The sequence below is a fragment of the Theropithecus gelada genome, chromosome 13 (assembly GCF_003255815.1).
Source record: "Theropithecus gelada isolate Dixy chromosome 13, Tgel_1.0, whole genome shotgun sequence".
Classification (NCBI taxonomy): domain Eukaryota; kingdom Metazoa; phylum Chordata; class Mammalia; order Primates; family Cercopithecidae; genus Theropithecus; species Theropithecus gelada.
The window spans coordinates 3,887,148-3,906,351 of NC_037681.1; the positions used below are offsets into that span (position 1 = coordinate 3,887,148).

At 33.7% G+C, this 19,204-nt stretch overlaps 1 protein-coding gene across 1 annotated transcript in view; it reads right to left on the reverse strand.

The window, feature by feature from the left end:
• The window catches only part of LOC112605319 (ankyrin repeat domain-containing protein 36A-like), a 141,036-nt gene that overhangs the window by 12,780 nt on the left and 109,052 nt on the right, over positions 1-19,204 (reverse strand). The window contains exons 53-57 of the mRNA XM_025354985.1: positions 16,241-16,314; positions 13,432-13,570; positions 5,721-5,934; positions 3,181-3,364; positions 1,153-2,067 (exon numbers count right to left, since the gene is read on the reverse strand). Coding sequence (XP_025210770.1) covers positions 1,153-2,067; positions 3,181-3,364; positions 5,721-5,934; positions 13,432-13,570; positions 16,241-16,314 — 1,526 coding nt within the window. The remainder of the gene's footprint in view (positions 1-1,152; positions 2,068-3,180; positions 3,365-5,720; positions 5,935-13,431; positions 13,571-16,240; positions 16,315-19,204) is intronic.

Consider the following 19,204-nt stretch of genomic DNA (forward strand, 5'->3'; position numbering starts at 1 on the left):
ACAATAGCAAAGACTTGGAATCAACCCAAATGTCCATCAGTGACAGATTGGATTAAGAAAATGTAGTACATACACACCATGGAATACTATGCAGCCATAAAAAAGGATGAGTTTGTGTCCTTTGTAGGGACATGGATGCAGCTGGAAACCATCATTCTCAGCAAACTATCGCAAGAACAGAAAACCAAACACCGCATGTTCTCACTCATAGGTGGGAACTGAACAATGAGATCACTTGGACTCGGGAAGGGGAACATCACACACCGGGGCCTATCACGGGGAGGGGACAGAGGGGAGGGATGGCATTGGGAGTTATACCTGATGTAAATGACGAGTTGATGGGTGCTGACGAGTTGATGGGTACAGCACACCAACATGGCACAAGTATACATATGTAACAAACCTGCACATTATGCACATGTACCCTAGAACTTAAAGTATAATAATAAAAAAAATTAAAAAAAAAACAAAACTGAAAGTAAATTATAAATGTCAGTGGGAAGATTAAATCAAATATGGTTTGGCTAAAATTTACCACGTTTTCCCCATATTATAATATAAGTAAAATTAGATGCCTTTAAAGAATGGAATGATCATATCTATACATAATTTGAGATTGAAATAGTTTCAGATTTAAGTCAAATTGATATGAAGAAAAACAAAATTGTACCAACTAAGATATATTTAAAGCTACTGAAGAAAAATAATTATGAAATAGGGAATACACTTCAGTTCATCTGGGAAATCTGAAATTAACTGTCGAAGTACCCCACTTAATTGAATCAATTTCAAAATACCATTTTAGGTATGAGCATTTCCATATATCTGATTTATCATGGTCTTGAAATGTCTTGAAATGAAAAAATTATTATTTCAGCAGTATAAGACTACATTATTAATATTAGTCTACATTAACATTTTATAACTTAAAATTGTATAAGTGACACATGAATTTAATCAGAGGAAAGAATCTCTCAGTTTTAACTCTGACTTGCTGGAAACAAGGAATGTTTCTCAGCTGATATAGCAGATACATTTATCATATGTATCCTTTTTTATATTCAACTAGATCCAACATTTAGCTGTAACCAAATATTACTTCAAATTTTACTTCAGGAAGTTTGAAAAATACTTATTTTTCTTGACACTTACTTCTCTTTCTGCTTTCTCTTTTTCATTTTGGCGTGCTTTTTCTTTCAAATGACTCAATTCATTGACCAACCTCTTACTGTCTTCTTGTAATAAAAGACGGTGCTTTCTGCACTCAGCTTGAAAGTTTTGTACTCTAGCATCACATCTGGCTTGAATATTAAGTATTGCTTTTTCTCGATTGTCAGCTTTGTTGCGAGCATCATCCAGTTGCTGTTGAAGTAACATATTTTGTTTTTTTAGTTGACAAAATCTTTCCTGCTTTTCTATGCATTTTTCCATTTTATTATATTCATTTTTGTACATTTTTTCAATGTCCTTCCTTTGACACTGTTTTTGGTTTAGTTCTCTTTGTACATGTTCAAAAACCAAAGACTTTTCTTTCAGAGCCTCTCTTGTGTAATGGAGTTCAGTTTCGAGGACTCTGAACTTACTCTCAGCTTTAGAAAGTTGCTGAGAAAGAGTCAGAACACAAGAATTCGAATTTTCCTGTAAATGACACCATTTATCTACTGTGCCCTGGAAAGCAAGCTCTTGGTCTCTTTCTGATGAGTGACTTTGATCATGATCAGATAGAGCAGCATTCAGTCTACAACGGTATGATTCCGTTTCTGTTTCCAGTCTTTGCCTGGTCTGTGTTTCCTTCTCCAGTTTGGAACGGAGCGTTGCGTTCTCATCTGTCAGAGCAGCAAGCTGTACACTATAATCAGCTATCGTTTTTGCTAATGTTTCCCCATTCCGTTTTAGAGTCTTTTGAAGGTCTTCATGCTTTCTTTTCATAATTTCAAAGTCTTTTAAGTATTTCTTTTCCAGGTTTTGGTTTTTTATTGTGTCTATTTCCAGTCTAAGCGTGGCAATTTCATCTTCCATCAAGTGGTTTTCATGCAGCAGGTCTTCTTTTTTATCAGTATCAGAAATCTAAGTAAAACAAAGAAAACTTATAACTAGTACCCAATAGGATAACATATTGTGATTGCTTTTGAAATTAAATAATAACCTGTGCATTTATACAATGAGAGGGTTGCCATAACTGGATATCTAACTGGGAAAAAAGAAGTTGAGTCAAAACCTCAAACCTCAAAAAGCCCCAAAGTTTGAAAGTTTATTTGAAGACAGTGAATCCATGAAAGCAAAAAAAAAAAAAAACCACTAGAAAATTTTTTTAAATTTCAGAATTAAAAAAGGCTTTTACTGAATTACAACAAATTGCAAAGCATAAAGAATTAATAACTATGATCACGTTAAAAAATTGGGTTTACACTCTAACATCTAAGCTATACATCTCCCTATAGTGAGAGCCTTAGCCTGGCAGATATTTGGACAGATGAATGACATTTTCCAAATTCTTTAACTTCCCTTTTCCTAAAATATTGTATAGATATTCTACTTTTCTAATATTGTTATGGTCAGTTTTAAGAATGACATTTATTGATAAATAAAAGTCTAGACATTGTACTAAGCACTTTTACATGCACAAATCAATGAACTCATTTAGTTATAATTCTATAGCAAAAGGTTAAAAATATAAGCAAGCTGCAGGACTTTTCCCAGCTTTTCTGACTCTACTTCTAGTGCTCTTCCACCAAATCAGTTACTTCTGTGAGGTAGATATAGACATACAAAAATAATCTTTTATTTCAAAACACCAAAAGTCAAGAAAATTAAATTTATAAAGCTCTTCCTAGAAAATCATGAGATTATTTGCTATTGTGATCACTTTTATTTCTTTTCCATAACATTTGAAACAGTAATTAACATGAAATAGGGGAAAATATGCTGAATTATGTCACTAGGACCAAAATACTTACAATATCATTAAGTATACATTATAGAATAGCATTGTTTTCAAAAGGTCTTTGAACTAAAATAAAATATTTCAAGATTATAAATAATTGTAGCTATAAATTCCTTGATTCATTTTTAAGATGAAATACAATTTGGGGTTTTTTTAGGCTTAAATAATATACATTAAATGAAAGAGATATTATAAGTAACATTAAAAAAAAGTAGAAATATGAAGTTTTACCAAACCTGATTTGAATTCTTTCCTACACTCTTCAATTCCATCTCCAGTGATTTGAGAGCCAGTTTAACTTGTTCTGTCACATCAACTTCTATCCTATGTTGCTCTTCTGTTGTTCTTAACTTTTCCCGAACTTTTTGGTGCAACTCTTCAGCATTTCTTCTTTTCTCTTTTTCTTGCTGTATGGTAAATCTGTAAATATACTTATCTTAGTATTTATTTTATCAGTGAGGAGTAAGCTTTAATTTTTTATCTTGTGCAAATTCCTACCTAAGGGGTACCATGGATTCTCATCAGATGGATTTTATTTGACCCCGTATATTGTGACTTGCTTTTCAATCTGACTCTGGCATAACATTATGAGACAAGGAAGCAAATATTTAATCAAAAATATATTTCCTTGCCATACCTTGAAATTGCCCTGCAAAGTCTCTTGTGGGAAAAATCCACATTCTATAGAGAACCCCCTTTTCCCCTTTGTTTTCCTTCCTTTCTATGAAGATCCAGGAGACAATCAGCTAAGAGCCAGGCACCCTTTTTAAAAGGTCCCATAAGAAAACATTTTACAACCTGCTCTCTCTGAAGTCTGCTGAGAGATTCCTCTGCACAAGAAAACTTGGTCCCCACAATCATTTACCTTAACCTGAACATTTCTTTCCATTAATCCCAGGTCTTCAAATAAACTCAACCAATTGTCAACCAGAAAATGTTTAAATTTATCTATAGCCGGGAAGCCCCTGCTTTCAGTTGTCCTGCCTTTCTGAACCAAACCAATGTATTTTTTAAATGTATTTGATTGATGTTTCATGCCTCTCTAAAATGTATAAAACCAAGCTGCGCCCCTTGGGCACATGTTCTCAGGACCTCCTGAGGGCTGTGTCAGTGGCCATGGTCACTCATATTTGGCTCAGAATAAATCTCTTCAAATATTTTACAGAGTTTGACTCTCTTTTTTGATATTAGAAAATAAAACATTCATATGTTGCTTATTATCCTAATAAAGTTTCTATGTTCTTAAATACTATTTTTCTTTCTAGTTCTCATGTTTTTAATTTCTCACCTCAATCTCATCCAAAGGACATGTATAAGTTGAAATGTACTGACAAAAGAACACCCTGCATAAGTTTCTGTTACTTGTAACTCTAGCAAATATTACGAAAAAAGATGCTGAAAATTATTCAGTAAAGTTACAAGATAAAAATTACCTTTTCTTCACACAGTAATTACTTTTCAATTAGGATGAATCGTTTAGAGTTAATTAACATAAAGTAACTTTTTATAAACAAGTTGATACATTCACTAGAAATATATTTCCACCTTCATGAAACATTCATTGCAAGTATCTCCAAACTAATTTACATTGTAAGGTAGCACTTTTGATGTGTTTATGAAATATATATCAGCAGATTAGTGTAATCCAAGACTAGGTTAAGAATGTAATATGTTACCCCCTACACTTTTTAAGATTGTTTTTTTGGGCAACACTTTCAATCTATCCTGTTGATTAGTATGTATTTTATAAACAATTTTAAAATCTGTTTTGGAACAACACAAGATCTAATATTTAATTAAACAATAAAGAATAATACGTGTCTTCAGCATAAAACTTTGAATTAATTTTATCTACATAGCAGAGGGATGTTGAATAAGCTAATCAGTAAACACTTTCCATTTTACTTTTTATTCCCTGCATATTAAGAATAAAACTGGATAATTTTTTTTTTTTTTTTTTTTTTTTTTGACAGGGAGTCTCGCACTGTCACTGGGCTAGAGTGCAATGGTGCAATCTCAGCTCACTGCAACCTCCGCCTCCCAGGTTCATGGGATTCTCCTGCCTCAGCCTCCTGAGTAGCTGGGATTACAGGTGCACACCACCACGCCTGGCTAATTTTTTGTATTTTTAGTAGAGACAGCATTTCATTATGTTGGCCAGACTGGTCTCAAACTCCTGACCTCGTGATCTGCCCACCTCAGCCTCCCGAAGTGCTGGGATTACAGGCGTGAGCCACCGCACCCGATTGATAATTTTTAAAATAATTATTCTGGATAAAGAAAATATCTATTTTATACCCTGTTGATTGAATTATAAATTAATATAAACTTTCTTAAGAACAATTTAGAAATATTGATCAAAGATCTAAAACAGATCTTAAAAAGTTTCTGTACTTTAACCAGAAGAATTTATCCAAAGTAAATAATTAAAAATGTAGAAAACTACGTGTAAATAAAAGATGTTCCTTGTAGCATTAATACAAAAACTTTTTAAAACCTAAAATTCAATTCATCAATTAAATAATGAGATTTCCAAAGGGTAAAATTCTATACAGCCATTAAAACTATGATTTAAAAGAATATGTATTTAATTATTAGAGAAGTATTCACAATTAAGAACTTGTGATATTATATCCAATAATTTCACACTCCATAAGATTAAGAAACTTTTTTCCCTGTAAATCCTAGAAGGAAAGTTAGCAATTACAAAAATTTTCCTTATACGTCTTTAGTATAAAACAAATAGTTCTAACATTTCTTTAGAACAAGGTCATACCTCACACTACAGAGTTCTTGTTCGCATTCAAGTTTTTCATGCTCTAAGCACGATTTTATTTCTTCTTTTTCAGATAGTCTCTTCCGTAGTACACTAAACTTATTTTTCATTTTTTGAATTTTTACTATAAGTCGCTCACAGTGATTATCGTTAAGTTTTATTGATCTTTTACAATAACAAAATGCATTTTTAATTTTTGATAGGCGAACACAATCTGTAACCGGGAAAAAACAAAATAGAGATAAAATACATGAGTAAGTTTTTGGATATAAAGGACTGTGCATTTTTAACATGCATTCATTCATATATTGAACAAATATGTACATATTGAGTGCCTACAAGGTAGAAGATATTATACTAAGGTCTGCAGATAAGACAACACCTCTGCTATTGTTTTAGCTTAAAGCATAATGAAGAACCAAGATAAAAAGGTGACAATTATAAACTCAGACAGGTCCTGTAAAAAAAAAAAAACCATAGTTATATGACTGCATAAGATAATTTGATCTATACTTCACTCAGGGAAGATTTCCCTGAAGAAGAGATACTACACTGAGAAATGAAGGATGAGAAAGAAGCAGTTAGGCAAAAAGGAAAGCAAAACACCCTGGCCAGTTTACAGCATGTGCTGTGCCGAAGCTCTGTTGCAATCTATTACTAGCTCTGATGGAGTAACGGACAGGAGTTTTCATCTTACCTGAAACAATAAAAAACAAAACAGACAAAATACATTAAGCAATGATTTCCAACACAGTGGGCTTCAGGCAATGAAGATGGTAGGTGATCACTGTAAGACAGAAAACATATATAGCAGGCCTTACAATTGTCCCAGCTCTTTTGACAGAGTTTTGACAGAGGTTCAAGGCCATGACAAAGGGAGAAAATCTGACATAGAGCTGGGGTTATGAAGCTGAGAGGCTAGTAAAACCAAAGCAGATAGAGATCACAGGACTGAAAACTGGAGAGAATAAAGCAGTACAGGAAACAAATCCTGGAGATGTGCAGAGATTCCCTCTTGGGTATTTAGTGGAGTAACGAAAAGTGCTTGTGTGCTAGGAAACTTCCTAAGAACAGTGGAAAACAAAATTTAAAAGAAACAGTTAAAGAAAATCAGCAGAAATATGCCTGGGGTTCACACAATGACTGGAAGAGAGTCCATTCCCATGCGCCAGGCCAAAATACCTCATACTTCTCATACTTCACATGACAATGAATATTCAGAAAGGTCTTGCCTCAGGAGTGAGGAATTACCCCAAATCTAAAAGCAAGAATGGAAAGATTATAAGTAAATCTCTGTACTCCAAATAAAACTCAAGACAGTAAGTGGAGTCAGGGAAGGTATTTTTTTTAAAAAAAAAAAAACCAGACCATACTTGTGGAGATGCAAATTACATTGTCAGAAGTAAAAACTATAGTGGATGGAAATAAACACAAATTAGAGATGACAAAGGAAAATATTCCTAAATTTGACACAATAAACTGTGAGAAACTTTCAAGCAGCTAATCGATAACTCCCTGAATAAAAAAAGAAGAGATAGAAAAAAAATTAAAAGAAAAAATGGCCAAAAATATTCTAACCTTAATACAAACCATAACCCCACAGATTCAGGAAGGAAGTATCTGGGACAGAAAAAACTGAAAATGTATCATTGTCATTTTTTATACCATCTATGATGTATAGTATTACTGAAGGTGGACTGTGATAAATTAAAATTATATACTAAAAATCCTAAACATTAATATAGCAAAACAGTTATCCCTAATAAACCCCAAAATATATGCAAAATTGAATCATAATAAATAGTTGACTAAAAGAAAGCAGAAAAAGAAGGGGAACAAAGAACAGCTGGGACTAATAGCAATCAAACAGCTACTAGACAAACATAACTATTATCAATGACATTATAAATGACACTTGTCTAAGAACCTCAACTCAAATGCAGACTGTCAGGCTCAGTAAGAAAGCAAGACCCAACTACAGGCTGCCTATAAGAAATGCACTTTAAATGTAAAGTCACAAATGGTTACAAGGATGGAAAAAGATACATGCTAACAGTTGCCAAGGGCAGCTGAGCAGGAGTGGACTGTGTTAATACCAAAGTAGATTTCATAGCAAAAACAAACAAACAAAAAAAACCAGCAATAAATAACAAATGGTCATGTCACAATAGTAAAAGGTTCAGTTAATCAACAAAACCTAACAATCCTAAGTGTTTATGCACCTAATAACAAACCAGCTTCACAATATATGAGACCAAAGTGGATAGAACTACAAAAAGAAACAGACAATTTCTAAGTAATCTGAGGTTTCAATACCCTTTACTCAGTAAGTGATAGAACAAGAAGGCAGAAAATCAGCAAGAATAGACTTGAACAACAGCACGCTTTTCAAGTACCCATGGAACACTTACCAAAAATGGATCATATTTTAGGCCATACAACAACTCTCAACTAAAGGGTTGAGTCAGAAGGATTTAAGTCATACAAAGTATGTGCCCTGACCACAAATCAATCAGATTAAAGACCAATAACAAAAATAACTCTGGGAAATACTCAAATATTTGGAAACTAAGTAACACACATCTAAATAACCCTGGGTCAAACAGGTAATGAAAATGAAATAGAAATTAGAAAATATTCTGAACTGAATAAAAATTTGTCAACCAGAATTTGTGGAATGCAGCTACAACTGTACTTGAATAGAAATTTTTAGCACTGCCAAATGTCTATATTAGAAGAGTCTCAAATCAATGACCTTGACTTCTACCTTAAGCAAGTAGATAAAAGAAGAGTGAATTAAATCCAAAGCAAGCAGAAAAAAGGAAATAATAAACATCTGCTGTGGTCTGAATGTTTGTCTTCCCCAAAATTTATATGCTGAAAGCCAATCACAATGTGACGGTATTAGGAGGGGTGATTTTTACATGAGCCAAGCCCTCATGAACAGAATTAGTGCTTAGTGCTCTTATACAACAGACCCCAGATCTCCTTCACCCCTTCTGCCAAGTGAGGGCGCAGAGAAAAAGAATTCATTCATGAACCAGGACATGTTCCCGAACCATACACTAAATCCGACAGCATTTGAATCTTGGACTTTGCTGACCCCACAACTGCGAGAAATCAACTTCCGTTGTTTGACCCAGTCTATGGTATTTTGTTATACTGTTGGTTTCAGAAGAAACGATAGAAAAAAATCAACACAAAACACTTTGAGGAGATCAATAAATGTGATAAAGCTCCATTTAGCCAGGCTGCTCAGAAAAAAAGAAAAAATACAAATTACGAATTTCAGAAATAAACAAAGTGACATTATTATAGATTGTACAGATACTAAAAATATAACAAGATATTATAATTTCTATGTAAGTAAACATGACAACTTAGATAAAATTAACAAATTCCTTTTAAAATGAAAATTAGCAAATCTCAATCAAGAAGCAATAGATAACCTGAAATGCCCTATATCTATAAAAGAAAGTTAAGTTATAGTTAAAAACCTTGCTAAAAGAAAACTCCAGACCCAGCTAGCTATGTTGGTGAATTTTACAAAACATTTCTGGAAGAAAATAATACAATTATACACAAACTCTCCCAAAAGAAACAGAAAGAAGAGTATATCTCAACTCAGTCTGTAATGTTAGCATTACCCTGAACCAAAACCAGAAAATATTACCAACAAGAAAATTCCCTCATGAGCATGAATGTAAAAATTCAACCAATTTGTGATGCAATGAAGGTATCTTCCAATAGTGCAGTGAATAAACTGCGGTTAAACAGCCATACGGTGGAATATCACTCTACACATAAAGAAATGAGAAATCAATTCATGAAAACATGTGAAGGAACCTTAAATGCACATTACCAAGTGACGTAAGATAATCTGAAAAGGCTACTTACTGTATGATTCCAACTATATGATCAGGAAAATGCAAAACTATGGATAAAGTAAAAGTGTGCCAAAGGGTGAGAGACAGCAGGAAATGATACATAGGCAGAGCACAGAGGATTTTTTGGGAAGTCAAAATAATTTCTATAACATGGATACACATCATTGTACCTTTGTCCAAACCCATACATATACAGTACCAAGAGTGAACCCCAATGCAAATTATGGGCTTTGGGTAATTGTAGTGTATCAGTTTAGGCTCATCTGTCATAGCAACGACCACTATGGTGAAGGATACTGGTAATGAGGGAGGCTACACATGTGTTGGGGTGGGGGTATACAAAAAAATATCCGAACCTCCCTCTCAATTTTGCCAGGGTCATAAAACTGGTCTAAAAAATAAAAGTTTTTATAATAAATTCTAAATGAGACTTTAGTAAGTTTAATCCAATAGTATAATAAAAAGGTAATACATCATAAACAAAGGGGGTTTATTCCAGAAAAGGAAAGGTTGGCTTAACATTGAAACATCATCATTATTTAGCATAAAATGAACTAAAAGAGAAGACCCACAGGATCATCCCAACAGATAGAGGCATCTGATAAAATTTACTCCTGATATTTCAAAGAAGAAACACTCTCAGCAACATAAGAATCCAAGGGAAATTCTTCAGCATGATAAAAACGTCTATGATGAATCTGCAGCTAACGTGCATCATAGTGAAAAACTGAATGCATTTCCCATAACATGAGGAACAACACAGGAATGTCTGCTTTCACTACTTGTATGTAATATTGTTCTGAAGATTCTAGTTAATGCAGTCAGGCAAGAAAAAGAAATAAGAGGTGTCCAGGTTTAAAAAAAGAAATAAAATTGTCTTTATACACAACTGTGACCATACAACAGGTATGGGTAAACCTCAACCTGTGGGCCAGCTTCTTGTCTATGTCAATAAGCTTTTACTGGAACACAGCTGTGTTCATTAATTTATGGATGGTCTATGGCTGCTCTCATACTAAAATGGCAGAGTTTATCAGCTGCAAAAAAGACCCCTTTACCACAAGTCTAAAATATTCACTATCATTAGTAAGAGGGTAATTTGAGAAAGAAAGGTTTAATAACTTTTTGTCTGTGAAGAAAATCTGATCAAATCTACCAAGAATATGCCAGAACTAATAAGTGAGTTTAACAAGATTGAAAGATACAAATTCAATATTGAAAAATTAACTGCATTTCTATATGCTAGCAATAATCAAATCAAAATTTTAAAATTAGCATTTTCTATAGTTTTATAAAAATGTATATTTGGATTAGCAATGCTCAACCTGTATAAAGTCAAATACATCTATACTAACTAAACTATCATTTACAACTTCATCAAAAACGAAATACAGATAAATCTGATAAAATATGAAAAGACCTGTAAACTAAAAACTGCAAAATACAACTGAGAAAATTAAATATTACTTCTATAAAAGCAGACATACACTTTATTGAGTAGAAAGATTCACTATTGTTAAGATGTCAGTTCTCCCCAAATCTATAAATATGACACAATCCCAACTTAATTTCCAACAAGCAAGCAGTCTTTATTTTATTGATAAGCTGATTCTAAAGTTCATATAAAAATGCAAAGGATCTAGCATAGTCAAAACAGAACAAAGAACAGAATTGGAGGATTCATTTCAAGAATTACTATAAATCAACAGTAACCAAAACAGTGTGCCACAGGTACAGGCTGAGTATCCCTTATTCAAAATGCTTCAGACTAGAAGTTTTTCAGATTTTGGATTTCGGAATATTTGCACATACATGATGAGATATCTCAGGGATAGTACCCAAGTCTAAACACAAAACACATTTATTTTTCATATTTACTTTATACACAAAGACTGAAGGTAACTTTAAACAATACTTTTAATAATTTGGGACATGAAACAATGTTTGTATACATGAGGTTGGATGTAGAATTTTTCCGCTGTGGCGTCTATATTGGCAATCAAAAAGTTTGGGGTTTTAGAGCACTTCAGATTTGGGATATTTAAATTAGCAATGCTCCACCTGCATAAAGAAAGTCAAATACAGAAAATCCCCAACTTAAGGTGGTTTGACTTATTGACTTTACAGTGGGTTTACTGAAGTATTAAATTGCTTTTGACTCAAACACTGGGTTTACCACAATTTGAGGAGCATCTGTAAATTAATAAAACTCAATAGAGAGTCTAGAAATACATAACACATATGCAACCAGCTTATGTTTGACAAAGGCAGCATGGCAATGCAGTGGAGAAACGATAGCCTTTCAACATGTGGTGCTGGAACAACTGGCTGTCCATATCCAAAAAGTGAACTTGAATCCATACATCACCTTACTCCATATACAATAGGAAACTCAAAAATGGAGCATAGATTTCAATGTAAGATCCAAATCTATAAAATTTCTAGAACAAAGCATAGGAAAAAATCTTTGTAACCTTGTGCTAGGCAAACATTTTTTACATATGGCAAAAATGCAAAATCTGTAATTCAACAAACAATTAAATTGGACTTCATTACGATTAAAATCTTCTGCTCTTCAAAAGATACTACAAAGCAAGTGAAAAGTCAACCCAAAAACTGAAAAAAAAATACCCTTGTAAATGACGAGTTGATGGGTGCTGACGAGTTGACGGGTGCAGCACACCAACATGGCACAAGTATACATATGTAACAAACCTGCATGTTATGCACATGTACCCTAGAACTTAAAGTATAATTTTTTTAAAAAGTAGCTAAAAAGTAATAGTATCCAAATACATATAGAATTATTAAAACTCAACAGGTAAGAAAACATCAACCTAATTTTCTAAATGGCAAAAGATTTGAAAAGACAGTTCAACAAAGAAGATATACAGATGGCAAATAAACATGGAAAGATGCTCAACATTTTAGTCATTAGGATCGTGTACATTAAACCCACAATAATATACATAATACACCCATCAGAATGACTAAAATTAAAAAAATAAATACAGCACTACTGTGACAACATAGCAACTGGAATGGTCATTTACTGCTGATGAGAATAGAAAATAGTACAAATATTTTGGAAAATCATTTAGCAGTTTTTAAAAACAGGAATATAAAGGGCCATGAGGAGACTTTAGTGGGTGATGGATATATGTTGCCTACCTTGATGATAGTAATAGTTTCACGTGTGTATACATCTGTTAAAACTTATCAAATGGTACCTTTTACATGTGTGCACTTTATCACATATCAGTTACACCACACTAAAGCTACCGATTGTAGAAGCAAACACCTAAGGCACTGGCTGTGACACAGAAAAGGGTATGCAACGATGCAGTATAAAGTTCGAGGATGGAGATCTGTACCTTATAGCAATAAATGGCAGCTGGGTTTTCAGCAAGCAGGTAACATGATCAGATGTGATTTTTTACAACTATATAATTAGGGTTGCAGAACAGGTCATGGTTTTGGAAGGCAGAATAGTAGGAAAGACAGTTATAAGGTTATCACAGTATTTCAGGTGGGAGGAAATGGTAACTTGACCATGGGTAAATGGGTAATGGCATAGAAGAGAAGTAGAGTAAACAAACACAATTGGGCCTGCCATTCACACTGAGAAAAGTACAGTGAAATGATTATAGCTCTTTGACTGAAAGGGTACAAGACACAGTAGTTTTTATCCTATGTTGACATAAGGCATATTTCTGAGATGAACATTCTTGTAACATATCAGTACTGTACGGTACAGTGGTAAGCAATGTGTGCATACATTGCTATAGGATTAAAAAAGCCTTATATTTATGCATTGGTCCTACCTTCACACTTCATTTCATGTTGATCAACGAGTAATATAACTTTCTTACAATTGCAGCAAAGCAAGTCATCCTCTGAGGCTATTTGAGATGACTGAACTATGTCATCAAGGTCATCCCTAGAATGTATTTGGTTTTTCACCTAGAAAATAAACAACACTGTTTCAAAATGTCCCCAGAATATTTATAGCATATACTAAATGTACAGAAGTGGGAATTACCCATCTGTTTATATGAGCACAAACACAGGTGCTTGTTCTGTACTTTTTTTTAAAAGAAATTTCCTTTATGTTGACTCTAGTTCAGCAGGTCACATGGTCTACGGAAAAATTAGTTTCCCAGTTCCTATGCCATTCAGAAAACTGACAGAGAGACTTGGGTTAATTAAGGAACAAAGATTAAGAAAATGTCTTCCTGAGCTTGAATTATCTTAATTGCAAAAAGAATCTGTTTCTACATACAATTTTGTATTTAGATAACCCCATTTTACACAAGAGATTTTCATAAGTAAAAAATTCAAATGGATCAAATAATTGGTGAAGAGAAAAACCAGAGTAGCAGCAAGTGACCCTCTAAGTCTTTTTGAAGTTGAACTTTCTCCAAAGCCAGGGACTCTACTTTACTTGTAATATGCTTACCTCATTCTTAAATCTTTGCATATATCACTTAATTCCACTTTTAGACATATAGCTGATGTTCTGTCACCATGTGGTGGAGAATAATGCACATTTTCTAATTCAAGTTTTATGCTTTCATACTTACTTGCACTACAGTTGTCATATAACGGCTTCCGGAACACATTCTATATTGGTTTTGTACTGTTGTGTTTGTAACAACAGAAACACCATGATCTTTTTTTTTTCTTAAATCACAGGCTTCATTTCTTTGGAGCAAGTAAGTCACATATCTAAAAGGCTTTTTGAATCACTAAATTGAGGCATATGTCTGATGTTTACTTTCCAATTAGTGGTATTTTGGGATGGTTTTTTTTTTTCGGTCATTTGCCTAACAACCTATTTGTGTTCTTTTATTTCAACCATAACTACTTCTGGGTTTCTTGCCTTCGTACTTTCTGTATCATTATAAAATTTTTCCTTGTTTGGGTTAAAAACATGTTCAGTATCTGGTTTGTTGTCATTTTCACAGTCTATACTTTGTTTCCACTTAAATAAAGCTGGGGTGATTGGCAAGCATATTCTGGGGACCCAGAGTACGAATGAGATAGAAAGGCATTTTTGAGACTGGGTTATTTTTGTTCAGGAAATATCTGGACTACTACAGAGATAGACATGCCAGATGCATCACTTTCCTGACAATCAGGTGAATCATTTGTCAAATTAGAGGGTATTTTCTTAAGTTTGTTCTTCCTGTGGAGTTATTAGGTAGTTGCTCTTCCTCAATACAAGCAGTTTTGTAATTTTCACAAATTTCACCGAAACTCTGCTTTATTTGTGATGAATTTTAAAGTTTTCTTTACCCTAATTTGTCTTGTTTGATCCACATTTTCTCATACTTTTGCACACAAGTAAGTCCTGCATATATAAAGAGGTCATTTCTATCACAATACTTTTTCAACTAGTTGTTCAGACAATTTTTGCACATGCAAAAGTGGAAGATAAATTTGCTAGTTTTGTTTCTCAGATGTCTTTTCTGTCAGAGTACATGTTTTAAAAATAACTTTATCTTTAAATAATCAAGTGTAAAAAGAGAAAAATTAAAAAATAATTAAAGTTTAATATTAATCTTTTAAATCTATGTTTACCTACTCCCAAATCACTGGATTGTAACTAAGAAGTGAAAAATAATTTGCATTAACCTAAAATAGGTGCAAAAACATAAACCCTGAAACTTTAATTTGTCACTGTTTGTTTGGACTAAACTTGACTAATTCATTATGTGTTAAATTTCCCAAAAATGAATTAGGAGATGACTTGTGGTACTATAAAGGCACCATCACTTTAAAAGATTTTATCACTATACCTACAGTGTACACTCGAGTGCTTTTGCCAAAGATTACTAACTAGTGATCAGGCAAACTTTAAATTATTAGGAGCCAAAATCAACACCAGTCAGTAAGAAAAGCAAATTCTTACATTTTAATGCAAATTATATATTGTAATATGATTGACAGTGTTATATACTTATATAGATTACAGGCTTAAGTTCTAAGGTCTACTAATGACAGTGGATTTAATAAATTTAATAATGTTTACAGATTTTCTATATTGAAATACATTAGGCAGTTATTGTTTGTACCCTAATACCAAAGGTGCCATTCTGCAAGGTATAATTCTCTTGATAGCCAGTTGGGTTGATTTAATGACCCATTCTCTCCCCGAATATAGAAACTGAAGTCAGAGATCCAAAGGGAAAATTAATTCTTAACTTTGGTATTAGTGACTGGCAATAAAAAAAACTGCAAAGTTTGAGCCACTAGCAATAATTACTCCTTTAATCTGAATCCAATACAGTTATCGTCACTGTTAAATTGTTTATAATTTCTATTGCTTAAAATTGTAATTCAATATTTGATGTTACCTTCTTTAATATAATAGGAAGCTATAAAAATAGAAGTGCAAACAATATCAGGAAGTTTTTAACTCAATTCCAAGGGTAAAGATTAGATATACGTTACTATCGATTCCAACACTAAGTTTTATAACCAGTTAAATGTTTTTAAAATGAAATATTAAATTATAATCAACTGATACTAAAAGGTTAATCCAAAGGTAAATTCATTTCAAATATGCTGTATTACCAAAGCAAGGAAAACAAGATTAAACCAGAAATTTGATTTTAAATTTTTACATACCCGTGGCTGGTTATTTTCATAGTCTTCAAGCCTCTTTTGCTCTCCCTCTGATGCCATTTCTAAGTCTTGTTCTGCTAAAAAAAAAATAGATATTTAGTTAAAACGAGCTACACAGAACAGTTAGATAAAAGTCACAGTTGGCCGGGCGCGGTGGCTCATGCCTGTAATCCCAACACTTTGGGAGGCTGAGGCGGGCGGATCACGAGGTCAGGAGATCGAGACCATCCTGGCTAAAAAGGTGAAACCCCGTCTCTCCTAAAAATACGAAAAATTAGCCGGGCGTGCTGGCGCGTGCCTGGAGTCCCAGCTGCTCGGGAAGCTGAGGCAGGAGAATGGCTGAACCCGGGAGGCGGAGCTTGCAGTGAGCCGAGATTTCGCCACCGCACCTCCAGCCTGGTGGGCAGAGCCAGACTCCGTCTAAAAAAAAAAAAAAAAAAAAAAATCCATAGTCTTTCAAAAACCAGAAAATAAAAGTGTTTAAACGAAGCTTAATCTTTAGTATAATATTTACTTCTTTAAGAAATGCTTTTAATCCTCCAAAACTTTAGCAAACTACTTGGCGAGGCACGGATGTCACCAGGTTCAAGCCATGCAAACATGGTCAAAGATTCACTCACAAATTTATCCACCCAACATCAATAAACAAAACCATCAGAAATAAAACAAAATGTAAAAATCCAATAGAAACAGATGAAGTAATAGCACACTGTTCTTTACTTCACAATAGTACCTTATAACAGCACATTGAGTCTGTTGTTCATTATTAATCATTTCCAAAATGATTGCTACTGTTTACACTTTTATCAACGTGCAGTCTCTTCTTTATATCTAAAATATTTTCCTCAACTATTCTGACACATTTCTTTCATAATTTAAGACTTAGCTACATGAAGTCTTCCTTGACTCTGGCCATCTTTCCTCAGATAAACGGTTTTATTTAATACAGGTTTTATAAAATATGTAGTTAAGGTTTCAAAAGCGAGATCATGTCTCAATAGAAGAGTGTATCTATTCCAATGTAAACATGTTGACTGATAACGAGAAAAATGATCCTTATAAAGAATAGCACATCATGAGCCTGAGAGAGTAAGTGTCAAAGCTGATGGGAGGATGCTATGGCCTATCTTTAATGCAATACATCAGATTCAATTATACCATTATACTACAAGCATTTATCATGTTCAACTATTTTTCCTATTATTTAGGGAGTACAAAGTTGTGAGGACACTTCCAATAAATATACAATTTATTTCTCATCAGAGAAACTGTTTGAAATTAATCAGCTTAGATAGACAGTTGTAGAATAAAAATTAATAAAACTATTCATTTTTTTTCATTCCTAGGTGGGCTACTGCTATGTCTGCATTGCTTGTATCCTGCAGTTTGGCCCTGTCAAGAAGTTTCTGAATCCACTCATACAAGAAGATATATAAACCACATCAACAATAGTGTATAGGTTGGGTGAGGTGGCTCGCACCTGTAATCCCAGCACTTTAGGAGGCTGAAGTGGGTGGATCACAAGGTCAGGAGTTCGAGACCAGCCTGACTAACATGGTGAAACCCCATCTCTACTAAAAATACAAAAATTAGCTGGGCATGATGTCATGTGCCTGTAATCCCAACTACTCAGGAGGCTGAGGCAGGAGAATCGCTTGAACCTGGAAGGTGGAGGTTGCAGTAAGCCGAGATTGTAACATTGCACTCCAGGCTGGGAGACAGAGCAAGACTCCGTCTCAAAACAAACAAACAAACAAACAAACAAATTCCAAAACAACAACAAGAAAGTATATAATAAGCTTTCAATGTGAAAAATAATTGTCAAAAATGAAAAATTTCCATGGACATTAAGAACTTTTTGTACTTCAAAATCAGTGCAATGTTCACTGAATATATTGGTTTTGTTATTCAAAGAATGAATGCTATAACTTTTTGTTTCTCAAGTTGGTTTGATCTGATATACCATGCTAATCTCTAAGGCACATTCATGGAACCGTGATCTTATTTTAAAATAAGGTTCTTAGTAAAATCAGTCAAAGTTCCTTAGTTCAAATAAATTTCATTTGATTAACTAATATCAACACTTCTATGTAACTGTCACAAATTATTCTCACCACTTCTTTCCTCTTTATTTAGCAGTAGTATCTTATATGTATAATTTCTATTTCCTAAATTTTTGTTACTTCCCCTCTGGCTAGAAACATGCTCAGAAATAATAGCAAAATGACACTGTTATGTTACAAACTGCTATCAGATGGCAAACAGGTATATGGAAAGGTGCTCAACATCACTGGTCATCACAGAAATGCAAATCAAAACCACAATGAGGTATCTTCTCACCTCAGTTAAAAAGGCTTTTATCCAAATGGCAGGCATTAAGAAATGCTGGTGAGGATGTGGAGAAAGGGGAACCCTCGTACACCATTGGTGGCATTGTGAATTAGTACAGTCACTATGGGGAACAGTATAGAGTCCGCAAAAAATTAAAAATACAACTACCTACATGATCCAGCAATCCCATTGCTAGGTAACCACTCAAAAGCAAGAAAATCAGTATTATAAAAGAGAAATCTGACCTGACATGTTTATTGCAGCACTTTTCACAATAGCCGTAATTTGGAATCAACATAAATGTACATCAACAGACAAATGGGTTTTAAAAATGTGATACACATACTGCTTAGTCATATGAAAGAATAAGATCCTCTCATTAGCAATGACATGGATGGAACTGGAGGACATTATGTCAAGTAAAATAATCCAGTCACAAAGGATATGAATAGACATTTCTCAAAAGAAGACATGAATACAGCCAACAGACACATGAAAAAATGCTTGTCATCACTGGCCATCAGAGAAATGCAAATCAAAACCACAATGAGATACCATCTCACACCAGTTAGAATGGCAATCATTAAAAAGTCAGGAAACAACAGGTGCTGGAGAGGATGTGGAGAAATAGGAACA